The sequence below is a fragment of the Larimichthys crocea genome, chromosome I (genome assembly GCF_000972845.2).
Source record: "Larimichthys crocea isolate SSNF chromosome I, L_crocea_2.0, whole genome shotgun sequence".
NCBI lineage: Eukaryota > Metazoa > Chordata > Actinopteri > Sciaenidae > Larimichthys > Larimichthys crocea.
Genome location: NC_040011.1, coordinates 16,309,460 through 16,332,318, shown reverse-complemented (window position 1 = coordinate 16,332,318; position 22,859 = coordinate 16,309,460). Strand labels below are relative to the sequence as shown.

The following is a 22,859-nucleotide window of genomic DNA, read 5'->3' as shown; positions in this document are numbered from 1 at the left end:
GTTCTGATTTGGCCCTCCTGAACTGTATTCACGCTTTCAGTCTGACCTGTTTGGAGATGTTTTCCCACTATTGGAGACACAATAGAAACCCCACAGAGTTGAGGTGCAAAGTGTCCAGAGAAAGAAAAGGACATTTCAGGACATCCGTGTTAGAGTTTATCATGTGCGAAATGTCAAGTATGTTTTGTGATTGTTCGCTAGAGTTATGTTAGCAGAACAGTGGATGACCTAGAAGGGAGAACATGATGGTTTTATTTGTACAATTTGATTAGCATACTTTTTATCCTCTTATTCCTTTCATTAGAAATGTGCACACACAGAAAAAGATGAATGCATTCTTTCTGCAGAAATACAATCAGAAGAAACCTCTGACTCATGGTTTTTGTATAATCCTTGTAAGTACGGGTTGTGTTTCGGAACATAAGACTTTTTTGTTGTGCTCTTCTGCCAGTAGTGTTAGGCATGCTGGAAATTTATTGTGCATGGTTAGTGAACAGCATGGCACTCTAATGTGGCCATTTTAAAGCCTTACTGCACAGTATGCATCCCGAACAATGAACAATGATCACTTTTATAGGCAAACATTTGAATATCTACATGAAGAGGTTTGTTGAGACAGAAATAAATCTTTTTTTCTTATCCCATCACCCTCTAATTATGATGCATTTGAACACTATAATTGGGTTGATGTTTTTTTCCACTCAGACAGACATGTAGTCACCGTCCTCACTGGAGTGACTGAATTCCCCAGTGAAGTGACAAATGAGTATACAAGCATTAGCACGTATGATGTAACACCAGCATAGCATCCAGGCAGCAAACACCTGGCAAGAAACAACAACAGAGAGACCTCACCTCCACAACCAGAAGTCCTCCAAATCAAACAACAAAATATGTCAATTGTAAGTAGAGTGATTTCTTTGCTCCTCTACGACAGTCAGTTGAATATTCTTGATTTGTAGACAGAACAAGACTCTCAGGGACGTCACCTGGAGCTTTGTGATCAACATTTCACCATTTCATCCCAAACAACCAATTCGTTAATTGAGAAAATGATCGACAGATCAATTGATAATGAAAATAATAATTTACTCGCACAGTCACACAGTGACATCTGGCAACAACAAAGAAGAAATCTCACTTCCACAACAAGTCCTCCAAATGAAACAACAAAATATGTCATTTGTAAGAAGAGCTGCAAAGATTAGCTGATTAGTTGCCAGCTATTAAATTATTCGCCAAAGACGGTGATAATCAGTTAATCACTTTGAGTGAAAATATGTCTGAATTCTATGATTTCAGTTTCTCAAATATATATATATATATATATATATATATATATATATATATATATACACACACACATACACACAATATGTTCTGGTTTCTGAGTACTTTATGACAGTAAACTAAATATGTTCGAGTTGTGGACAAAACAAGACATTCACACAATATGTTCTGGTTTCTGAGTACTTTATGACAGTAAACTAAATATGTTCGAGTTGTGGACAAAACAAGACATTCAAGGATATCACCCTGGGTTTTGGGAAACACTGATCAACATATTTCACCAATTTAAGGGCCAAATGACTAAGCAATTAATCAAGAAAATGATTGACAGATTAATTGATAATAAAAACAGTTACCAGGTAGCAAACGCCATGAAACAACAAAGAAGACACCTCACCTCCAGAACAAGTCCTTCGAATGAAACAACAGAATATGTTCATTGTAAGTTTCTTTGGTTCTTTATGACACTCAACTCAATCATTTTGATTTGTGGAACAATAAGACACTCACCTTGGGCTTTGTCATCAACATCTTTCAGTGTTTTATCCCAACAATCAATCCCAACAATCAATCAATTGAGAAAATGTATTAAAGTGTATTAAACAAGAATAGACCTTGACCTACAACTAGTGCTCCAAATGAAACAACAAAAACAAAAGACAAAACAAGATTTCTGAGGATGTGATTTTGGGAAACACTGACCAAACAACTAATCAATCAATCTAGTCAAATCAAGGAAATGAGTTAAGCTGACATTAAACAAGCAGAGACCTAATTTCCCCAACAAATCTTCCAAATGAAACAACAGTAGTAGTGAGTAGCAGTTTTCTTTACAGACGGTAAACTAAATATCTTTGAGTTGTGGACAAAACAAGACATTCAAGGATGTTACCTTGGGCTTTGTTTTCAACAATTAGTTGATTAATTGATTAGTTGTCAACTATTGAACTAATTGTCATTGTGTGATCTTGAGTCAATTCTTTAAGAAAAAAGTCCAACTTTCAGCTTCTGGGATGTGAATATTTTCTGGTTTCTTAGTCTGTGCCAGTACACTGAATATCTTTGGGGTGTGGACATCCATGTTACACGGGACTCACACCGAACGCGGAACGGCAGCGGAACGGTACTTTGCCCGGCGTCAACTCACACCGGAGCGGAGCGAGCCGGCCGTATTCACGCGAGATCACGCGAGAATCCTGGACATACCCGAAACCCCGCGATAAACAGTGTATAAAGAAAACAACAACAACAAACAGCTGACTTTGCTTCTCCGACGTGGAGGAGATTAAAAAGCATCTGTTGTGTCATAAATGATTGTGTGTTGTTCCACTTCAACAATTAGTCTCTCGTTGAGACCCTTTGATCGATCTTTGATCACCTGGTGTCACCGGTCGTGACGTAACGCTGATGTGAAGTTGTAAAAAGCTACATGAACTGAGTATTGTGTTTTATTTTGAAAAGGGGCGGAAGTTTATTACGTTGATTCGGTGTCGGATTTCCTGTCTGGTGCGCAGTGCTCTGTTGAAATTTACGCGGTTCAGCCGCAGCTCGCGGAAGAAATAGAAACCTTGCGGAAAGCTTGCGCCGTGGCGCGGAGAGCCGCTTCTGGGACGCTTCTGATCCGCGTCTGTTCCGCGCCCTGTGTGAGCGCTCTCATTGACTAGACTGGATTCTATTTGTTACGGTGACCGCGGCGGTGCCGTTCCGCTTCCGTTCCGCGTTCGGTGTGAGTTGGCCTTTAGAGTTCATCATGTGGGAAATGATGTGTTGATATTGCTCAATAAATTCCGTTAGCAGAAACAGAACAGTGGTTTGACCTAGAAAGAAGATATACTGTATAAATATATATATACAGTATATCAGACCTTTTTTTTGTTTGGAGAATACAGAGCGTGTCTCCTTTTCTGTCGTGGCATCATTATTGATGCTGAAGCATCGTAACTCTAGTTTTATGATCTCAGACAGAGCCCCTGCCTGGAGTCCAATTAGAGGTCAAAGCTTGCATGAAACAGAGGTATGTGTTCAGTCTGAGAGCAGCTTGTGATCTTTCTAATACAGTAATAATCAGATAATCAGGAAAACTTTGAATTGCCTTGCATAATTTACTGTAATAGTCACACACACACACACGCACTGATTTCACAGATATGGTCTCAACAGCGACGGGGTCCTGAGATTTAATAAACACTCACATGATTGTCATGGAAATTTTTTTTTATTAAAGTTTGCATATTTAGCATTATGATTAACATGAAGCCTCTGCTCCGGTGAAACAGGTACAGCACGTGTGCCCTTTGGGATGTGGGTAGTAAACCCCTGTAGCTCAGCCTCTCCTCCGCTGTCCTACCCCGCCTGTGCCAAGAGCGTCTCATCAGTGTTCTTTTCCAGCCTCTCAATTAGCATCACCGTCTCGTTAAAAACAAAAAACCCAACAAGCTGTTGTGAAACTGAAAGAATGGCGTGTGTGATGTACAGTCTGGGTTGTTTTGCACCCTCGGCGTGACAGTCACATAAATCATTCATTTTTTTGCATGAGAGTGAGGCGGCATCGCAAAGCTATCTTTGAAATGGCAAACCCGGTCCACATGTGCACAAGGCGAAAACTTCTTGTGCCTACAGACAACAGCAAGGTGATCTCGACTGATTTCACTCCTACAGGACATGAATAAAACATGTATTGATATGCATATCAAAAGGCAAGAGTTGACAAAGCAAAACAGAGCCAAACAAAGATGTTGGGGCACTGAATAGGGGAGGGGAGAGTGCTTTCTCTTGAACCTGCTCTGAATCCCTAACACAGCCAATTAGCAAGGGCCTAGCTCTGAGGCCATCTGGGGATGCCTCCCCCGCCCTTCCTTCATCTTGACATAATTGCTCCTCTTGAGGAAGAGCAGGTGAGTGCACCTAGAGACGTCTGCTCCAGGTTAGCAAGACATGCTCTTTAATTTCATGGGCTACGGCTGAGCTCTCGCTAATACTGTCATCAAGCAGATCTCAGCTCTAATGAAAGCTTTAATAGGCAAGAAAACGTTGTTTAAATGATGAAAACCTCCGAGTCAAAATAGTTCAAATGGTGGTGTTCTGAGATCATCTTGCAAGGTACAGATTTGCTAAAATGAGACCTGCTTTAATTTAAATGCTTGTTGCCACCTTAAGCAGTGCTCTGGATTAGACGCTCAAACCCACCTCACAGAGTAATCTACTCCTAATCAGCACATAATGAAGTGGGGACAGCTGGGCCCGTTTGGAGGTGTGCGCGTACAGAGACCCAGGGGCAAAGGGGCCAGGGAGTCTGCCTAGCAGCACGGTTCAGCTGGCCTAGTACCGTCAGGCTCACCGCAGGCTGCTCACCCAGTGGAATGACAGAGGTCAGTGCTCATCCTGTCACTGTAAAATGGCCTGAAGAGACCAGGGCAGCAGTACTAGAAGAGACCTTGACACAGAAGGCCATCTGACATGCACGTCAACCTAGGAAATGCCCTTCATGGGCAATGGGCATGATTTTGGAGACACATTAGCAGTGCATCATTCTGGATGGCAGTTATTGCCACATCCAGGAGTGCTGCTGCTGCTCTGACAGATGCTGCACATCCGTTAGTTAGTCAACAATATTAAACCGCAGAATTGACCGAGGAGAATAAATGAATCAGTGAGCACCTTTCGTCAGTGGTGTTTGTTTGTGTAAATCGAGCAATAAGAGAGAGGTTAGTGCATGTAGATTTTATTTGAAATGCAGCTATTTGTTTGCAGGATTATTATGGAAACATTTGAATGTGATTATTGAATCATTCATATCTTCAAATTTTGTTTTCTTCCACACTGTAATTGTTTTTCATTTATTTCACTACATCTTTAAACTTAATTTGTGGAATCTTAACTCGCCAGAAATATGTGATCCATCACACTAAACACTATCTTGTCAGCTTCTATTTCCGTCACTCTTACGTTATGATTGTATGGTAATGCAGTTGTAAATGCAGAACGATTTGAAAAGTCTTCATAGCATTACCACACAATGATAATCTCATAGAAATAAAAGCTGGGATCATATTCACCATGATGGATCACTATCTAAAGCAAGTTTAAAGTTCTAACTTTTTTTTTTTTATCACAGCCTGTAGAAATGAAAGGAAACTCGTGGCAGCACAAAAGGTATTAAAATATATGTCAGAAACATAAAAGCATACAATAACATTCCTTGTACAATATTTTTGCAGGACTTGATTTGTTTTCTGGGTATAATGATAAGAGTATGAGGCAGCACGGTGGTGCAGTGGTTAGCACTGTCGCCTCACAGGTTCGAACCTCGGCTGGGGCGTTTCTGTGTGGAGTTTGCATGTTTTCCCCGTATCTGTGTGGGTTCTCTCTGGGTACTATAGCTTCCTCCCGCAGTCCAAAGACATGCGCTTAACAGATTAATTGGTGACTCTAAACTGCCCGTAGGAATGATGAATGCGACCGTGAATGATTGTCTCCATGTGCCCTGCCCCTGATGAACTGGTGACTTGTCCAGGGTGTACCCAGCCTCTCGCCCAAAGTCAGCCGGGATAGGCTCCAGCCTCACCATGACCCTGATGAGGACGCAGGGCAGACCAAAACAGCATTGCAGCCGCAGCCCTATTGAGTGGTGTTTCAGACGTTAGATGTAAAAATGTGTTAATGTAGTGATAATGCATGGAAATATACATTCAGAAGTCACTTACTGTAGGTAAACAATCTGATATAACATAAACCGATGATGTTCATGCTTGTTAACACTGTCAGAGAGGTGTGCTGTAAATGAGTTTGCAGTTTGTGCTGGTTTTATATCTGTCTGCATTTTATTCAACGATGGTGTGACGGTTGCCTGCTTTATTTACTACATGTTTTTTTCACTGCAGCGGGTAGAAGCAGCTGATGACGACTGCTGGAAACACCTGGGCCCGGTGATTTCAGCTATAAAACCACACCCTGCTCTCTCTCGGACAGGCTGCATGGTTCTGTTCCTTTCATTCATGCAAAATCTCGCACACTCATGCAAACACGCACCCTCACTACTGATAAACACACCTCATCTTTCCCTCTGTTTAGTCTTTGTTTAAGTTTGCTCGATCTTTTTGAAATTCATGTGATTTTTGCCTTCCATCCACGTCCCCCCTTTGTTCTGTCATGGCCCGAGAGCCGGGTTGTGACAGATGCTTCTAATATTCACAAGAAAACAATATATGAACATTATACGCTTTGTTGGCTCTTTGACTGAGCTGTGTGTTGGACTGCATTAGTGGTGTACCTATAATAACACGTGTACGAGTGTATATTTTATATCACAATAATTCCTATACTATTGTAAAACCACATTTTCTGCAGCAGCACAACAAATGGATGTATTTATACCTCAGTGTGGGCCAGCGCTGGTAGCAAGAAAACAGTTACTAACTCTTCCATCAAGAGGGGATTATAATACTAGATCACTGGCTGAGGAAACAAGGCACGGTGCCACATGGCTAATTGGATGAGTGAGGCTAAATTCACTATTGGCCGACTTAGCAGTACTCCAGTCAAGTCTCATAGTCCTGCACGTGTCTCCAAAAGATGAATCCCAATTAGGAAAAAAATAATCACATTCAATTTCAAGGCACTGTATTCAATGTCAAACAGTGGTTCCCACATTAAGTTCCCAGCACGACATGACGGCGATCCGGCATGCACAGTGCAGCCGTTATTAATCTTATTAATTACATCTGTGCTCTTCCTCCTATGTCCTAGGCCTACTTTTTCCTTTCTTTACTTGCAGTTGATTGAAAAAAAAAGTCCACTGAGGAAATGAAAAATTTTGCTTAGATCACATTACTGCCAAATAAACGTGCATGGCCAATACAAACACAAATAATAACTGAGCAAACCAGCAGAGGAGGAACTCTTTGATATGCTAAAGAGTGCCATCTGTTGCCTGCAATAATTTAATGTACTGAGTAGATAGCACCATCTGATTTCATTACTTTCAAAGTATGTTTTGAAGTACAGGTAATGACCCTCCCCCCCCTTTCTTGCTCATAACCCTTCGCCAACACAAACAGGAAGCTGCTGCCTGTTACTGAACCTGTACTTCCACATATGTGATATCACACTAGATAGCTATCGTCTTTGTGGGATTAACAACAGAAGTGGGAATCGTGGTGCTGTGCAACAAATCAGCCCCAGAGTTTATCTTATCGAATGTGCAGCCTCTTCCGTAATTCACTTTCAGGCCAAATGGAGAAGCATTCCCACTGCATGCTGGAGCAAAAATTGCCATAGCACCTTCACAGATACCTCTTTAATGAAATGTCATAATTAGACCCACAAGTGATCTGTCTGTCCGCCCCAATAACTCACTATATAAATTGTCCCCATTAGCACCAGTATAAATCTTCTGGGGCAACTTATTGCATAATGTAATGGATAATGCTTAATGCATAAGTCTTCAGCCGCTTTACATTACAATTACAAAGGAAAAAGACCCAAATCATTCTTAGTTTTGGTAGTTCACTTGCTTAAAGTTCTGAGTTAATTATGTGAATTTACCGTAAAAAAAATGTTTATGACATAGCCGTATGATATTTCTGCACTGATAAGCAAGACGGCCTCTTTCAGCTAAAGATTCAAAATATTAAAGTGATATTTTTCAATGTTTTTAATTGTCTTCTGTTTGAATAATAATTATAATTTAAAATGACATTTAAAAGACAAGACAATAGAAAACAAAACTAAAAATTCATAAAAAAAAGATGAAAACATATAATGATAAATTATATAAGGCAACAATAAAATATAGAATGATACAAATAATAGAAAATGCACTGCATACGACCCATACACATTCACACAGGACATACTTGTATTGCATGAATAAAGTAGCCTTGTTCTATGACTATACTGTATCATCCAAGTGGATCTATTGTAATATGTTAGATGCTGCTACATTATACAAAAAGTGTTTATATTTTTTAATAGAATCCATGAATCTAAACAAAACCTTCATTAAAAAGGTTCAGCTGTGTTGCAGTTCAGAAACATGTGCATATGAGCTGGATTCTTGTTCATTTGCCACGTGAATTCCAATAAAATATTACATTATATAAAAAATATAGTTTTAACCTTGTTTTGAATGTCAGCTTCCATGCCCCTTTGCCATGACTTCAGCAGTTTGTCCTATTTTTCTATTTGTGATGACAGTAAGCTTGAAGTGGTCAAGCACATGCTGTGTCCTGCTCAGGGCAGGCTATGACTCACTCAGTGAATCCGGTCTTGGGGTGACACATGGCTAAATGGCTGCACAGTTCCCCGAGCTACATGTCTGTCTCAGCATTAGTGTATTCCACTGAATAGAGCTGTTAAGCTGCTCACTGAGCATTTTAGGTCAATACTTGCCTTGGTTGTACTTCTGACACAGTGGCAGGAATGTTGTGAACTTCTGAAACATCATAGGTGACAAGTTGGGGATACAAATAAAGTGAAGAATCAGGTGATAACTGTACAAACAGATGTGACATGTTATTAATGTCCAAAATGAGGCAATGGTTACATTCGTAGCCTTCTCCTAACTCATAAAGCCCTTCGTAACCAGACCCTCTGCTACCTAACTGACCGGCTCCACCCACACACTGTCTCTCCATTGCTGCACCTTCCCTCTGAAACTCAGAAAATCTCAGATGAGCTCAGGCTCAGAGAAGACAGCTGCACTTCTGGATGTTGTTGATATATGGCTTTCTCTTGGCATGTTGGAGGCTTAACTTGCATTTGTAGATGCAGTGCCAAAGTGAAGTATTTCCCAGCACATGTAGTAATTTCCTATATATGATTAAGTTGGTTTTTAATGCAGGTCTGCCTGACTGAGAGCAGTTCAAGCACACTCATTGTTGTTTTTTTTCCGCCTTTACGTGCAGTAATTTGTCCAGATTCTCTGAATTCTTTAATGATATCAAAGATTGTAGGTGGTGAAATGCTTTTTGCAATTGTGCATTGACAAACGTCCTTAAACTGTTGGATTATTGTTTTTCACACAATGTACTAAGTTGAATATAGATTAAAAATGATTTGCCAATGATTACTTCTGTGTTTACTTTACACAGCGTCCTAACTTTTATGGAATCAGGGTTGTAGAACCGCTTTTAAAATATGATTAATGTTTTTTTTGGCCTTCTCAAGCTTTACTGAAAGGCGGGAAAGAGCCACAGGTAGGATTCGAACCCTCAGTTTCCACAGCAAGGACTGAGCATTCACACATGGGGCGGCTGCTCTACATGTGTAGTGTAAAGTGTCTTTGAGTATAACAAAAAACTCTCCATAAATAAATAAAATGCATTATCATTATTATTATTCATTCATTAGTATAATTACAATAACATGCAGCTGAGTAAAGTAACTTTGATTCAGGTTTGCCTCGACTAAGTAGTAGAACTAGAGGATGAATACAGACATATTGGCCAACTTTAACTGAGAACTAAGAATTGCAATACAGACATGGCCAACATAAAGCATCAGTCGGGTGATACTTAAAATACTACAATAAACTTAAAGTAAGATTTGGGTCTTGGCAAATTATCAGTAAAAAAAAAGAAAAGAAAATTGTGCTCACACCAGGCTGGTTGTTTGGTGCTCACGCAGCTTTTTGGCCTTAATCATGTCTGTGATGATGGTGTAAATCATAACTGCGTTTGAAAGTGGTGATCTGCCAGCAACAAACATAATAACATCAATCCCGGTCATAATGATGATCATTGTAATGATGACAACAGTGATGCTGATTATACTGTATTTCTCTGTGGCACGTTTTTCAGTTGGTGGCTTTGTTAGTCACGCAATATTCAAGGCAGGTGGAATAATAGCAGCAGAGCTGTAGCTGTACTGGTCACTCTCCAACTGATAAACCATTCATGAGTAACTTGATCGTAATTTATTACCAAATACTAGATCTGAAGAGCGTGTGACTTTATAGACCCACAGCTTGGTGTTTGGTTGCTTTTAATTCTCTTAAGTCTATCACCACTTATCTCATGTGCAATGTTAAATCAGGTCAATCAGTATATCTCTGTGTATTACTGTACAGTCTTTGTTAGCAATCAACATCTAAAAATAAAACGTATGCAGTAATCTAAAATGTGCCTAAACTGACAGGCAAGGGTTATAAATGAGAGGATATCAGCCTCCTATTCATCTCTGTGCTCCCACTCTCCGGCTCAGATTCACAGTGGAGCTGCTTTGGTCTGTCAAAGAGCAGTTTCTGTGACAAGTGACAGTTTAAAGAAAACAAAAAAAAAAATATCTCTAGCCCAACTGCGTCAGTATATGAATTTATAGGGCACAGTTCTGCATGCATAAATGCAAGTTCATTTTGTGAAATAAGGTTTTCATCAACTTCCTCACACATTCTCATAACACTCATATAACAACCTGCCCTCGAAGCAAAGCAGAAGATCTTCTGAGGAGGTGGATCAAATATCTTGTGCAGTTGTTTTTTTTGTTTGTTTGTTTGTTTCTGAGCCTCTATGCGGTGTTCACTAGAGATAGCGTCCACTGTGATTGTTCCAGATAATACACAAGGCTTCACAAGTGAAACAGATACAGAGTCTGCGACACATGAACCTTGAAGAAAATATCTTTTCACCAAGCTGCTGGAGGCTCGCTGAACGTCTGGGCAGGCCTGCGAGGGCGTAAAATATTTCATAAATGGGTTCAGAATGGAGGATATCCACACGTATCTGTCAGGCTTTCTTTTAACTATTAGAATAGATAGTTCTGTCACAGCACATAAGTAGTTCACTGGGCTGGGAATATTCATTTTCTATAGTCAGGACACTGATATATGGCATATGTTTTAACAGAAAAGGTCCATTTCACACTCACTGGTTTTGAAAAAGCAGAGTAAATGAAGACCAAACTTAACAGGATAATGATGTCATTTGAAACAAATAAATTAGTTACTTTGTCATGCTCTTATTTTGGAGTACTTGCACTTTGTATCCAGAGGAAACTATATGACTTTGATAGCAATTTAAAAACACTACCAACTGTAAATGGACAATAAGCCTAATTAATGAACAGTTGACAGGCGCAACCAACCTCATTTTTACTGGTTTCCCTAATAGGACCATAAAACATTGAATCTATTATGATGATATTTTTTCATGAATACGCACCGTTTGTCAAAACAACACATTATTTCTCTCAACTTAAGTTTTTACTTTGCTTAAGCGCAATAATTAGCTACATAAAATGCCTCTGATTGGTTTGACACAACTTTTTTTATTCTAACACGGTTCTTGCGCTTCATTTCTGATTAGACTGCATTTACAAAAACAGCAGCCAGTTACTTATTTACATATTTATAGTTACCTATAAGGAGATTGATGTGTGTTACCTATGGCATACATATTAAATATTACCAAGAGGGCTATACATGAAGTAATTATTCTAATAATTTTAATGATTTGAGGGTTGTTGTTTTTTTGGTGTGTTTCTTGTTTAGAGCCACTAGAGACTGGGGGAGGCGGTGGAGGGGAGAGGCTCTGGCTCTGCTTAACTGCAAGGACAACTCTTATATGACTGAACTATATAATGAGTACAGCTATGTGTGGGTTGTCTGAAGGTCTTGGTAGAAAGTGGATATAGTGGAAGGCCTTAAAGGAATAATTCAATGCAGTGTTCTCAAACGTAGACAAGAATTGATATAATACATCTTCAGGCGGCATTTTATTGTTCACGCTGACTGCAGAGGTTTTCAAATATCCATCTCTGAGAGCTCTGCCTACTGCCTATGACACCTGAAAAACCTCAACATGTCTTCCCAGAAACAATGTCCTGGTTCCTCTGACTAATCCAATGACCTCACTGTCAACAGTTTTAATTGACAATGCATTGTACTGTTTAAAAGACAACAAAGTCTGTAACCATGGACTGAGTTTGTGGGATGGTTCACTGCTGTTTATTTTCAATGTAACTTTTTAGATGTTTTCAGGATTACATATGAAATTCTATTCGGCTCCAATGTGTTTGGGCTGACAGCTGAGGTCAAGTGAATGACGGGATTTTGGACAGACAAAACAAGACATTTAAAGATATCATCTTGGACTTTGAGATTTTCACTATTCTAGTTTTTGTAGATGAAATGATTAATTGATTAAGCCAGGGGATGATCAGCAGATTACAAACAGTAACCACAGTATTAGCAGCTCTACAGACGCATGCCATTAAGTTGGATCTTCTTAACCTTTTTTAACCAGTAATACTTCAACATTTCACTCTTTGTGTGGCTTTGTTCGATATTTGTTTCACTCATGGCAGCTATATTTGCACAAAAGACTGTTACCACCTTAAGTTAAATTTATTATAATTTTAATATTGTGAGCGACTCTACTGTTGGTATGGGGACCTCCAGGTCCTCAGATACCTCAAAACACATAAAACCAAAACTATGCATGACTAAACTACTTGGTCAAGTGAGAATACAAGATTTTTTTTGAATTTTTTTTTTCTTTAAAATCTATTGACGGTATTATATATTGTCTGATGAAAACCGTGTATGTCTCATAATTTACGTGTATACATGTATTATATTAAATGGTTCTAACAATGCGTGGGTGGGAGCCTCAACTCTCCTGTTTATGCCCATGTACATGTCTTCACACAGCACATTGACCTAATCAAAGCTATTTGACTATTTTAGACTGAAATCTGTGTGATCCAGATTAATGGATGTCTGACACTGACGTGCATGCATCAGTCTAACTCAGAGAGATCACAGAGCTTGTCATCTATCCTTGAATCAAAACTCAAAACATTATCTTTAATCTCTATTTAGCTAACCTCCTTCTATCTATCCTGCACACATGATGTAAAAAAACATCTGATCATTGGTCAGGAAGATACATGCTGACCAAATATGCACATTCCACACAGAGAAAAAAAGTCTAAATTATGAGTGGAGATGAAGACGTTGTTTTCATCAGACAGGGACAATATAATATTACATACTTGTAAGCATGTATATTAGAGAGATGCATGTAGATATCTGAATTTCTTTTGCATGTCTACACTCTTATGTAGAGTTAATTCACTCATATAACCTAAGGTATTGTAGTGTACGTATTGTACAGCTTTGGAAAGCTTTTAATGTGTTATTTATTTTATTCAAATAGTTCTGGATCTTTTTTGTCTCTGTGCTGCAGTAACATGAGCCCCCCCCCGGGATAAATAAAGTCGCATTTGTCTTATCTAATACTATCCTGGGTTATTGTCTTTGTCTGACATTTTTCTTCTTTCTATAGATGACTGGACTTGCAAAATACTGCTTATTGTTTATTTAGTTGTTACCTCAGCAATAATACTCTTCTTGGGCTCCATAAAACAATGCCTATGATATCACAGATGGGAGATGTATATCAGCAGATACTCTTACTCCAGACGCTTATGAACTGATTAAATCTGCACACACACACACACACACACACACACACACACACCAAACACACACCAAACACATACACCACCCTCAGCCGCTACTCTTGAACAAAGTGGTAGAGCAGCTTAGTGGCGAACAGCGTGAACAAATTTGATCATACTGGGCAGTTCCCAGGAGAGATTGTGAGTATGAGCATAAATCATGTTAACGCTGAGAAAAAAAAAGTAAGTGTGCTCAGCAAACAACCCTCAGGTGAATAAAGTTCAGAGACAAAAAAAGACACACAATCCCCCCATGATCCATATATGATCTTGTTAAATGAATATTCAAATAAATAAATTAAAATTCAAATAAATGTTTGATGCATAGCACAGAGGCTTTGTCATATTAGCATACTTATTCACATCAGCAGAAAGCTGGAGGCAGTTATCTTTAAGTATGAAATATTAAAGAGGCTGTTACTTTGAATCTTTCATTATAACTAATGTAGATATTTGTTTTAATTGCTATTAGTCACTTGTTAAGTTACACACACCTTAGCTAAATTGTCTATTATAGTTGATTGATTGATTGATTGATATAATTATTATACACTCTTAAAATTTTCCAGGTCTTAAAAACACCATACTGATTATTGTTATTCTTAAATGTGCAGCACTTCAAACTGTGTAGAGTCTGTATGAGTATGTATGTTTAGTTTGTGCTGTGAATATTAATGTATAATATATTATGTATACATAGCATACTGTACAGGGAACTGATTTAATAACCTATATGTGTAATGTAGACATATATTGGTTAAGTAGGCTTTATTGATTGATTGATTGATTGATTGTTTATTTCGAATATGCAAAAAATAAAAATAAGGCAAAACATTTAAACATCGAAATACATATTCTATTTATGAAGTTTACTGCAGTAAAATAAAGAACTGTGGAAGGCTTGGTGGAATATGTCACAGAGGAAAGTAAATAAAAGATTGCGTACCTTATTTGCTTAAACTGACATTAATGGTGTTAAATGTTTGCGGTAAGCATTGACTGAACAATATGTACAAAAATATATGAAGACAAACCTTTGTTTGTCTCATCTCAACTTGAAAACCGAGAAAAACACTGCATTATATTAGAAGAAACCAGAGTCTTGAGGGACGACTGTGTGAGCTAGCAGGTTACGCTACACTCTGTATGCAGCTATTACACTTTGTATATATATTTATAGATACTCTAGATTATCACAGCTGTTTTTCTTTACTTCATTATTACTGCACATTTTCAAGCAGCATTTTGAACCATGACAGTTCTATGACAACTGCAAAAGAAAATGCATAACAGTTAGTGAAAGTAAAAATGGGATATAGACACATATTTTTACATATATAGGACATATTATCCGCTTATGGCAACTACAGTCTGTTAAGGTTGGGAAAAGTCAAAGACTTAACACTTTCAGGAAAGACTGAAAAATCCAAACGTTAATTGCAGATCTATGACAGATTACACACCACTTACGTGTATTGAACATGCTGCCAATCATTCACCACCTACCCACCTTCAAACCTTGCTTTCCGACTGGCTACATTAAGAACACAATATTTCTTGCATTGACCATGGATGTTGGAAGTGAAGTTCAGATAGGACAAAATATCTTTCCCCCAAAAAAGTCACTTGTTGTTGCAGTCAGCTACTGAACAAGCACGTTACTCATTTTATAATGTAATTGGATTTTTAGATTCAACATGCACATGGCTTTTTACTCATTTGTGCAAAAAAACAAATCAACTTGTGATTCCCATGGCTGAAGAGTGTAACTAAAGCTGCAATAAATATCTGTAGCTCCAGCTTCCTTCACCAAGTTCACTTTACTTGTAAATCCATTCTTGCAATCTGCAACATATTAAAGCCAACCTTTTTTTTAGGTCTGCAAATTGTGCAGTTTCAGGGACCTGTCTAATCCATATCGAGGCCATACCATCCATTATAAGCATCAGTTTTGTACCAAACTGATAAGCAGGAGGGTTGGTGCGATAATCCTGTGCTCAAGCTTAAACATCTAAAAATGCTCAGTGCTCAAGCTTAAAGATTTTAAGATGTTCATTTCCGGGTTAGCCAAAAACACAGTGCTGTTATGGAGGTCTGAGTATACAGATCACTGAAAGATTGTTGAAAGCAAATGTCCACACGAGTTTTGCAGGAAGGATAAACTGATTTTCGTCTAAGAGCGACCCTTTTATGGCTGCGGGTCATGAATGTTCTTGTCTGTAAGAGTTGCTCTCACTCTGAAGTGTAAGAATGTAGGAACTGTGTCTTCTTTAATCCCAGTATGTAACCCCACGATGTAAATCTGCATATGCTGCACATGTAGTATATGTGAATATGTAATCAGATGAGTCTGAATATTCATTTGAATATTACTAAGTGCGCACAGGCACAAATGTATTTTGTGATTTATATATGTAAATAACTCACTCCATAAAAATATTTTATCATTGTATATAAATAAAAATTAAACATATAAAAGATGCATACAAATGTATTTTTGATGCGCAAACCTATTTTTGTTGTATTAAATGAATCTAGTATCCACAGTAGATTCCATTAATTCTAGACAAAAATTCTTTGTAATTTTCATCAAAAACCTGTTTGGATGTTAACACATTTACAGACTTTTGAACCTGCTTTTACATTGTGCATTTGTGCATGGGTGTTTTGAAACTCCCCAGTCGAGGTTCGATTCACAACTGCCTTTTTCGAAAAGAAAATTATCTAAAATAATAATAAAAGGTAACAACAGAGGAATGACCAATTCAAGGAAAAGTAATTCTAAAAAAGCGGGCCCTGATTCTAAAGGCTCGGTCACATCTATTTTTTAGCCTTGATCTAGGAAGTTCTAACAGAACTCTACTGGAGGATTTATTGATTGACTGACTGATGAATGCCTGCAAAATTAGCCATGTGGCATTACACACTTGCGTAGGCCAAGTTAGCTATATGATGCTTATTGACAACCTAGGATAAATGGTTAGCGAGTTAACAACATGTGGGATCAAAATGTTTTAGACACACTTTGGGTTAAAGCATGAGCAGGACCTTTTGAACATGACAGTAACGAGTGCATTGTGTCATATTGCGAGATGTTGTTGCATCAGTCAGTAAGAAGAAACAAATCACCTGTTTATATACACTACACAAATTCAGTCAGCTAGCTCATTTCCTTAGCCTCATAAAAAGTCTATTTAGGTAGTGACGTATTATTTGATATTTCTGCTCTGTGCTATTATAACTGTCATGGCCAATGTTACAAAAAAATTGATTTTCAAAAGTACACTGTTTTACTTTGAAAGTAATCCAAAAAGGTCCTCTGGCCTATCAATCAGAAGGCATTTGTGTTAGATTAATAATAATATGTTTCTCCATAAAAGAAAGGACATGAGGATTCATTTACACCTAAAGCATGTTATCACCAACTGTCTTCTGTGTAATCACGTGGGATTGTTAGACATACCAAATGATGAGCAGCGACATGCATAGGCGAAAATCACGGGCACAATGCAATATAGCTCAAGATTCCTGTTAACAAATCTGATAATCTAACGTGCAGAAGAGGGCAAAGGTCCCACGGCAGGCCTAATGTGTGTTGAATAATGAGATGGAAGGCTTCACCAGAACACAGACCTCATCAATAGGGTCTTTTCATCGTCTTGATTCGTATAAGACCTGTTGATTAAACACTGAGTAATTCAACTGATGCTCTCCGGTGACCCCTCCTATTTGTAAAGGAGACAAATTAAAGTCCTCCATCAAAATGTGATCAATGCCAGGGAGCCTCTGGCTGAAATAGGCACCATGGTATAATGAACCTATAATTCAACTTTACTGCACACTAAATGAATGATGGACATTTGAAATAACCCTGGAAGGATTTCCAGTTAACTCATAGCCTCTTATATCTGTCAATTTGAGAAATTAACCTCAAGTTAACCTTTTACTGTAGCTGCAATATTTACAGTTTTTTTAATATATATATTTAATTCACTCATTCATGCATTGGTTCACTGAGTCACTGATTGAGTGACCGGCGATTTATTGTAACTAAAATGCTGGAGCAATTTTAACAGACCTAATTAGGGTCAGTCATGCTCTAAAATAATCCAGGTAACTGTAATACCCAATGTGAGATGACTTTAAATTAGTTTATATAGAGCTCTCTGAAAGCCAAAACACTTTCCTTTTTAAGTACATTACTCACATGTTGTACATAAGTACAATTTTGAGGTATCTGTGCTGATTATTAACATTGTATGCTACTTTCTACTTCTACTATCTACATTTAGATATTAGATTTTACAGATTTTTACAAATTAAAGAAAAAATATACATTGTTATAAGAACTATACAACAGTATACAGTAAAAACCACTTTGATGAGCTACATTAAATGCTTCTGGTACATTATAAATATTAAACTGAAAATGTGATTATTAAACAACAATATAGACATATTAGCAACAAAATACATGTACAAAATGTCAAACATAAAATGACTTAAGTCAAATTTTGAATGCAGGACTTTTTCTTGTGACATTTAATAACTGCAATATGGTACTGCTTTAGAAAACTAAAGGTTCTCAATACTTCAGATACCTCAGATCAACATTAAAGGTACCCTCTGGAGGTAAGGGTTAGGGTTTTTTTATTCAGAGGACCCACCCATAAAAGAACATTGCTCCACAGCACTACTAGTGGTTGAAACTCCACAGGGTACCTTTAATTTGTCCATACTAACCATAACCTTTGATAGTGACATAATTTATTTTAAGTAATTATACTATTTGTTTCATAACATAACACATAACATTTCACATAAACAACATATTCAACATTATGCAGCGCTGTACTAAGCATCCCTAATGGGTGTTTTACTGTCTTCTATGCTTGTTAGGTTTAAGGCTGGATTTAGCTTCATGGCAGTTTTTAACTCCTAATATAGTCTTGGCCCTATTCGTGATCTGTCAAAAACGAATGAATGAATCAAACAGAATATTTTCATCCCATCTTTGACGGGGCACCCTCCCCTCATTCACATTCAGGATGATATCTCTAACCTTTTCTGAGTGCCACATGCAGCACTAAGGCAAAGCCCAAAATGCAATATTGGCTGCGAATGGAAGTCTTTAGCAGACAATGGCTTACTTTAACAATAACTTCCTTGTTAAATGGACTCTACATTCTTATTATTTTTACATCAATGGGGAAATGATGTAATGCTTATGGCTAATCTACTTGAGGTCGCTCTTTTCTAAACTACAGCTTTCATTCTGTCACATGCCCCAAATACATATGAATAAGGACTCAGACTTCACAAAAGCAGCTTTGGCATGCATCAAAAGTTCTTAATAAGATACTTTACCTGCAAGGCACCCCATAAGTGACTGCAGCACCAGCAGTTTCCATAGCAACATCATCTTCAATTTTGTAGGGTCAAAGTAGTCCCACATCCAATCACAAACGTATGGAATCCGATTTGCACCTTTCTGGTTTCCCAATCTGTATGAAAAGAAACAGATGAGATGAGCATGGTGGTGAGGCTCTCATTAGCAACACTTTGTTTCCCGCTCAGCTCATTTCACTAAGCTGCGAACAAAAAAAACACTGTGATAGTATCAATTATAAACTGCATGTATAGCTGAACTAAACTTAAGCCTGTGACTATATTACATATTGAATCAACAACCATTTAAAGTCATCACAAATAAGTCTTTTAATCTGTCTTTTAATTATCAAATCCACGGTGCAAATTACTCCCGTTCCAACTTTCTTCGATGTTGCTCCATAGGAAAAAAGACTGGATGGTGGGAACACAAAATAGCTCATATACATGCATTTCCATATTTTCAGCAACTCTAGGGACAGCTTTTAAGTCAATATGAAAGCAAAGCCACTTCTATAAGTTCTCACACTGTAGCATCGTTCTTGCTTGAAGCTTCACAGCTTTTAAGCTCATAAAAGTGCCAAGCCAAAAGATGAAAACTGCTGAAACATCTAGAAGAATTTCACAACATTTTTTGTGCCTTTTCCTCAGCACAGACAATATTTCCCTGGAGTGAGAATTAAAACTCGAAAGTTTGTTGAGTGGCAGGACGTTGGAAGCTCTCAGCCTCTCAAACCTCGGTGACAGGTACGAAGCTGAAGGTATGAATCAGGCTGAGGTGAAGGAAAAAAAAACATGTTGTGTTAAAAGACTGTCAGTGCTCATGAAAATGCTTCATTTTTTTTTTTCTTTTTTGTCAAAAAGGAAAGCCAAATGTTATGACATTGTTTTTGTTGGGGACTAACTACTCACTGATGCAAGACAGTAAGTTTTGACACTTTCATTATCTTGATACAGTACATGCCGCACTGAGTACACAAGAGGATTTACAGCACATATTTCTTTTTGTGTATATATGTTGACCCTTATGGAAGCAAATTAATAACCTTTTTCCACTGGATCCAGTTTGTTTTCTGACAATTTTTTTTTATCTGTTAAAGAGGTGAAAAATGTTTTTTCTGATTTATTTTTATTATTATTATTTTTTGATTGATTTGGTATGAGAGACTAAAGACTTGCTCATGGGGAAAAAAATGGTTCACTTATATTGTTATTTTCAGGATAAATAGGATAACTCAGAAGTTAAAGGATAAAGTGTTACATATTTTTCTTCATTTTTCTTGACAAATTTATGGAACTCTGTGCACAATGACGCATAAACTATGTGCTAAACCTTTATTTATAGGTTTGCCTTATATGCCTCCTTATCTTCTTCCATCATCTGTTCTATCTTCTTTTATGATTTCATTATTCCTATATCCTCATCCGCAATTACTAGGAAAGTGTATTCTGCACCTGTGTGCTCATATTCTACATCCTCACAAAGATGCACTGGTGGTGGAACTCGCTCTTCAAAACATCGCCTCTACAGCGCCACAGGCTGTCAAACACTACACAAGGTACATTTAATTCCCCCCATTCCCTTGAACATTAAAATTCGTTCTAACCGTGGAACCAATTTGATAGTATTTGGTTAAAAGGGGTTGTTGAGCAAAGCAGGGTGTAAATAGGGCACAGTGACGGGATGCAGATTTATCCAGTTTGCCAGCCATTCTGAGGGAAAAATACAGAATAAGTCAGAGTTGGAAATGTCAGAGGGTGCCTCTGGAAAAGCTGTACTCATGTAAGAATTAAAGCAATACAACCAGTTGAGAAGTGAAATCTACCTTTTGCAGAGCTCCTCTAGGAAACAAGCAGCATTAATCTAATGTCTCCTGGCTGAAAATATATTTAAAAGAGTTGAGGGCTGTTCGACACATACCTCTCCAAAATTACAGCTATTTGTGTAATTTTGCCATTGCAGAGAAGTACAGAAGAACTCAGATATTTCACCCCTGCTGTGATTCAGCACAGACAGCACGAAGTTTGAAAACACAGCCAGAAAGTGTGGAACAAAGCCACTGAAAAGCACATCCAAGAAGGCACCTGAAACTGTTTGAGTAGGCCAAATTCTTATTAATCTCAGATTCTCTACCTTCCAGCTCTGTGTCCTGTCTCCACCTACAGAAAAGGGGCCTTTTATCTCCATACATCATATAGACGGTTGTCAGAGTTTGTCTTGAATACATCAATGGTGAAAGGCTGTGCTTTGCTCCTAGAGAGTAGTTTTATGCATATTAAGGTCTTGTGTCTTATGAAAGCACCAAGCCCTGTGCCTATTAGGCTAATGTGTTGGTCTGTATCCATGTGCCATGGTGGAGCTTCGTCAGGGAGGAAAATCCTGTTAAAGGGCACAGCACGCAGTCATGGATTGATTGTAGTTACCCTTGGTAACTTTTTTCCCCCCAGTGTTTTGAGGTCTGCTTTTACAGGAGTCTTGCTTCAGCTCCCTCCACCCTTTTCAACTCAACCTGATAAAGCACCCCGGCAGCTAAAGATAACACACCACTGAGAGCCTCACAAACTTGTTCTGGCCTATTACTGCTCTAATCTATTTAGTTACTCGATGCCAGGAAAATGGAAGTTGATATGTGTTCTGGCTACTTGGAACATATCCAACTGTGCCTTGTTAACAAAGGTACAGGCTACAGGGCTTACTAATGCTTGTAATGTTACAGCTATGACACACGATGACAAATTTCTCTTATATACTCTGTACTTTGCAGGGATGGATTTAAAGCACTCACCTAAGATAACAGAAAGAAGGCTGACACTCTGTAATTGTAGGGATACTTTTACCTACAAAGAAAGAATTTCAGACTGCCCTTCATGCACAGGACAAAGAAAAAAGTGGTGGTTATCTGAAATGCATTCCTTCACATTAATGCTGCAGTATAAGAACAGAGCGACTACTGACAATTGGTAGTACAACTACTGCTACTGACTGTACTGTATGACTAGTGGTAGGCTAATTATAATAATACAAAAGTAATTACAATTCACAAATACCACTCACTGTTTGTAATGATGTTACTCTGTGATTTCCTGCCATAATTCTCTAATTTTTAATTGGGTTCAGCCCCATTCAAGCATCAGATATCATAGATATATTACACTGCTGCTACATCTGGTGTAGGGAAATGACTGATATTGCTGCGGGGTATAAAGGGAGGACATAATCAATGTATTCAGTCAGTAACAAATTACCCGAAAATTGAAAGATTGATAGATTCTTCGCCCATCATATAGTTAACATCTTAATTGAGTTTGTTCATGTGTAAAATGAGGACAATATCCACACGCTTACACACTGGACCTTTTTTATTCTGCAAACTGTATATACACGAAATGTATTCATAGCATCAGCTGCTTTAAAGTCTCGAAAAGATCCCAAAGGTCTCAAAATCACCTGGTTTGTTCTCCTTAGTAGCAGTGCACTGTCGCCACCCATAATCTGGTGATGAAGCGAACAATCCAGGATCAATCTATTACAAAAGCTTGTTCCAAGAGCAAACTGATGTCTTTGTGCAGGAAGTGCAGAATCACACCTTAAATTAAATTAAGCTTGGACAGAGATAACACGTTTGGTTAATGTACTGCACTGGCCCTGAGAGATCCATCGTCCAATGTTCAATGATATCAGGGCGGAAAGCCAAACAGAAGCAGCAGTGATCGAAGGGACA

General features: G+C 38.1%; 1 protein-coding gene across 4 annotated transcripts in view; it reads right to left on the bottom strand.

Moving 5' to 3' along the window:
- The window catches only part of cntn4 (contactin 4), a 161,663-nt gene that overhangs the window by 125,927 nt on the left and 12,877 nt on the right, over positions 1–22,859 (bottom strand). For all 4 annotated transcript variants that reach the window (XM_019267281.2, XM_019267282.2, XM_019267283.2 and 1 more), the window contains exon 2: positions 19,117–19,253. In XM_019267281.2, coding sequence (XP_019122826.1) covers positions 19,117–19,204 — 88 coding nt within the window. In that variant the 5' untranslated portion in view covers positions 19,205–19,253. The remainder of the gene's footprint in view (positions 1–19,116; positions 19,254–22,859) is intronic.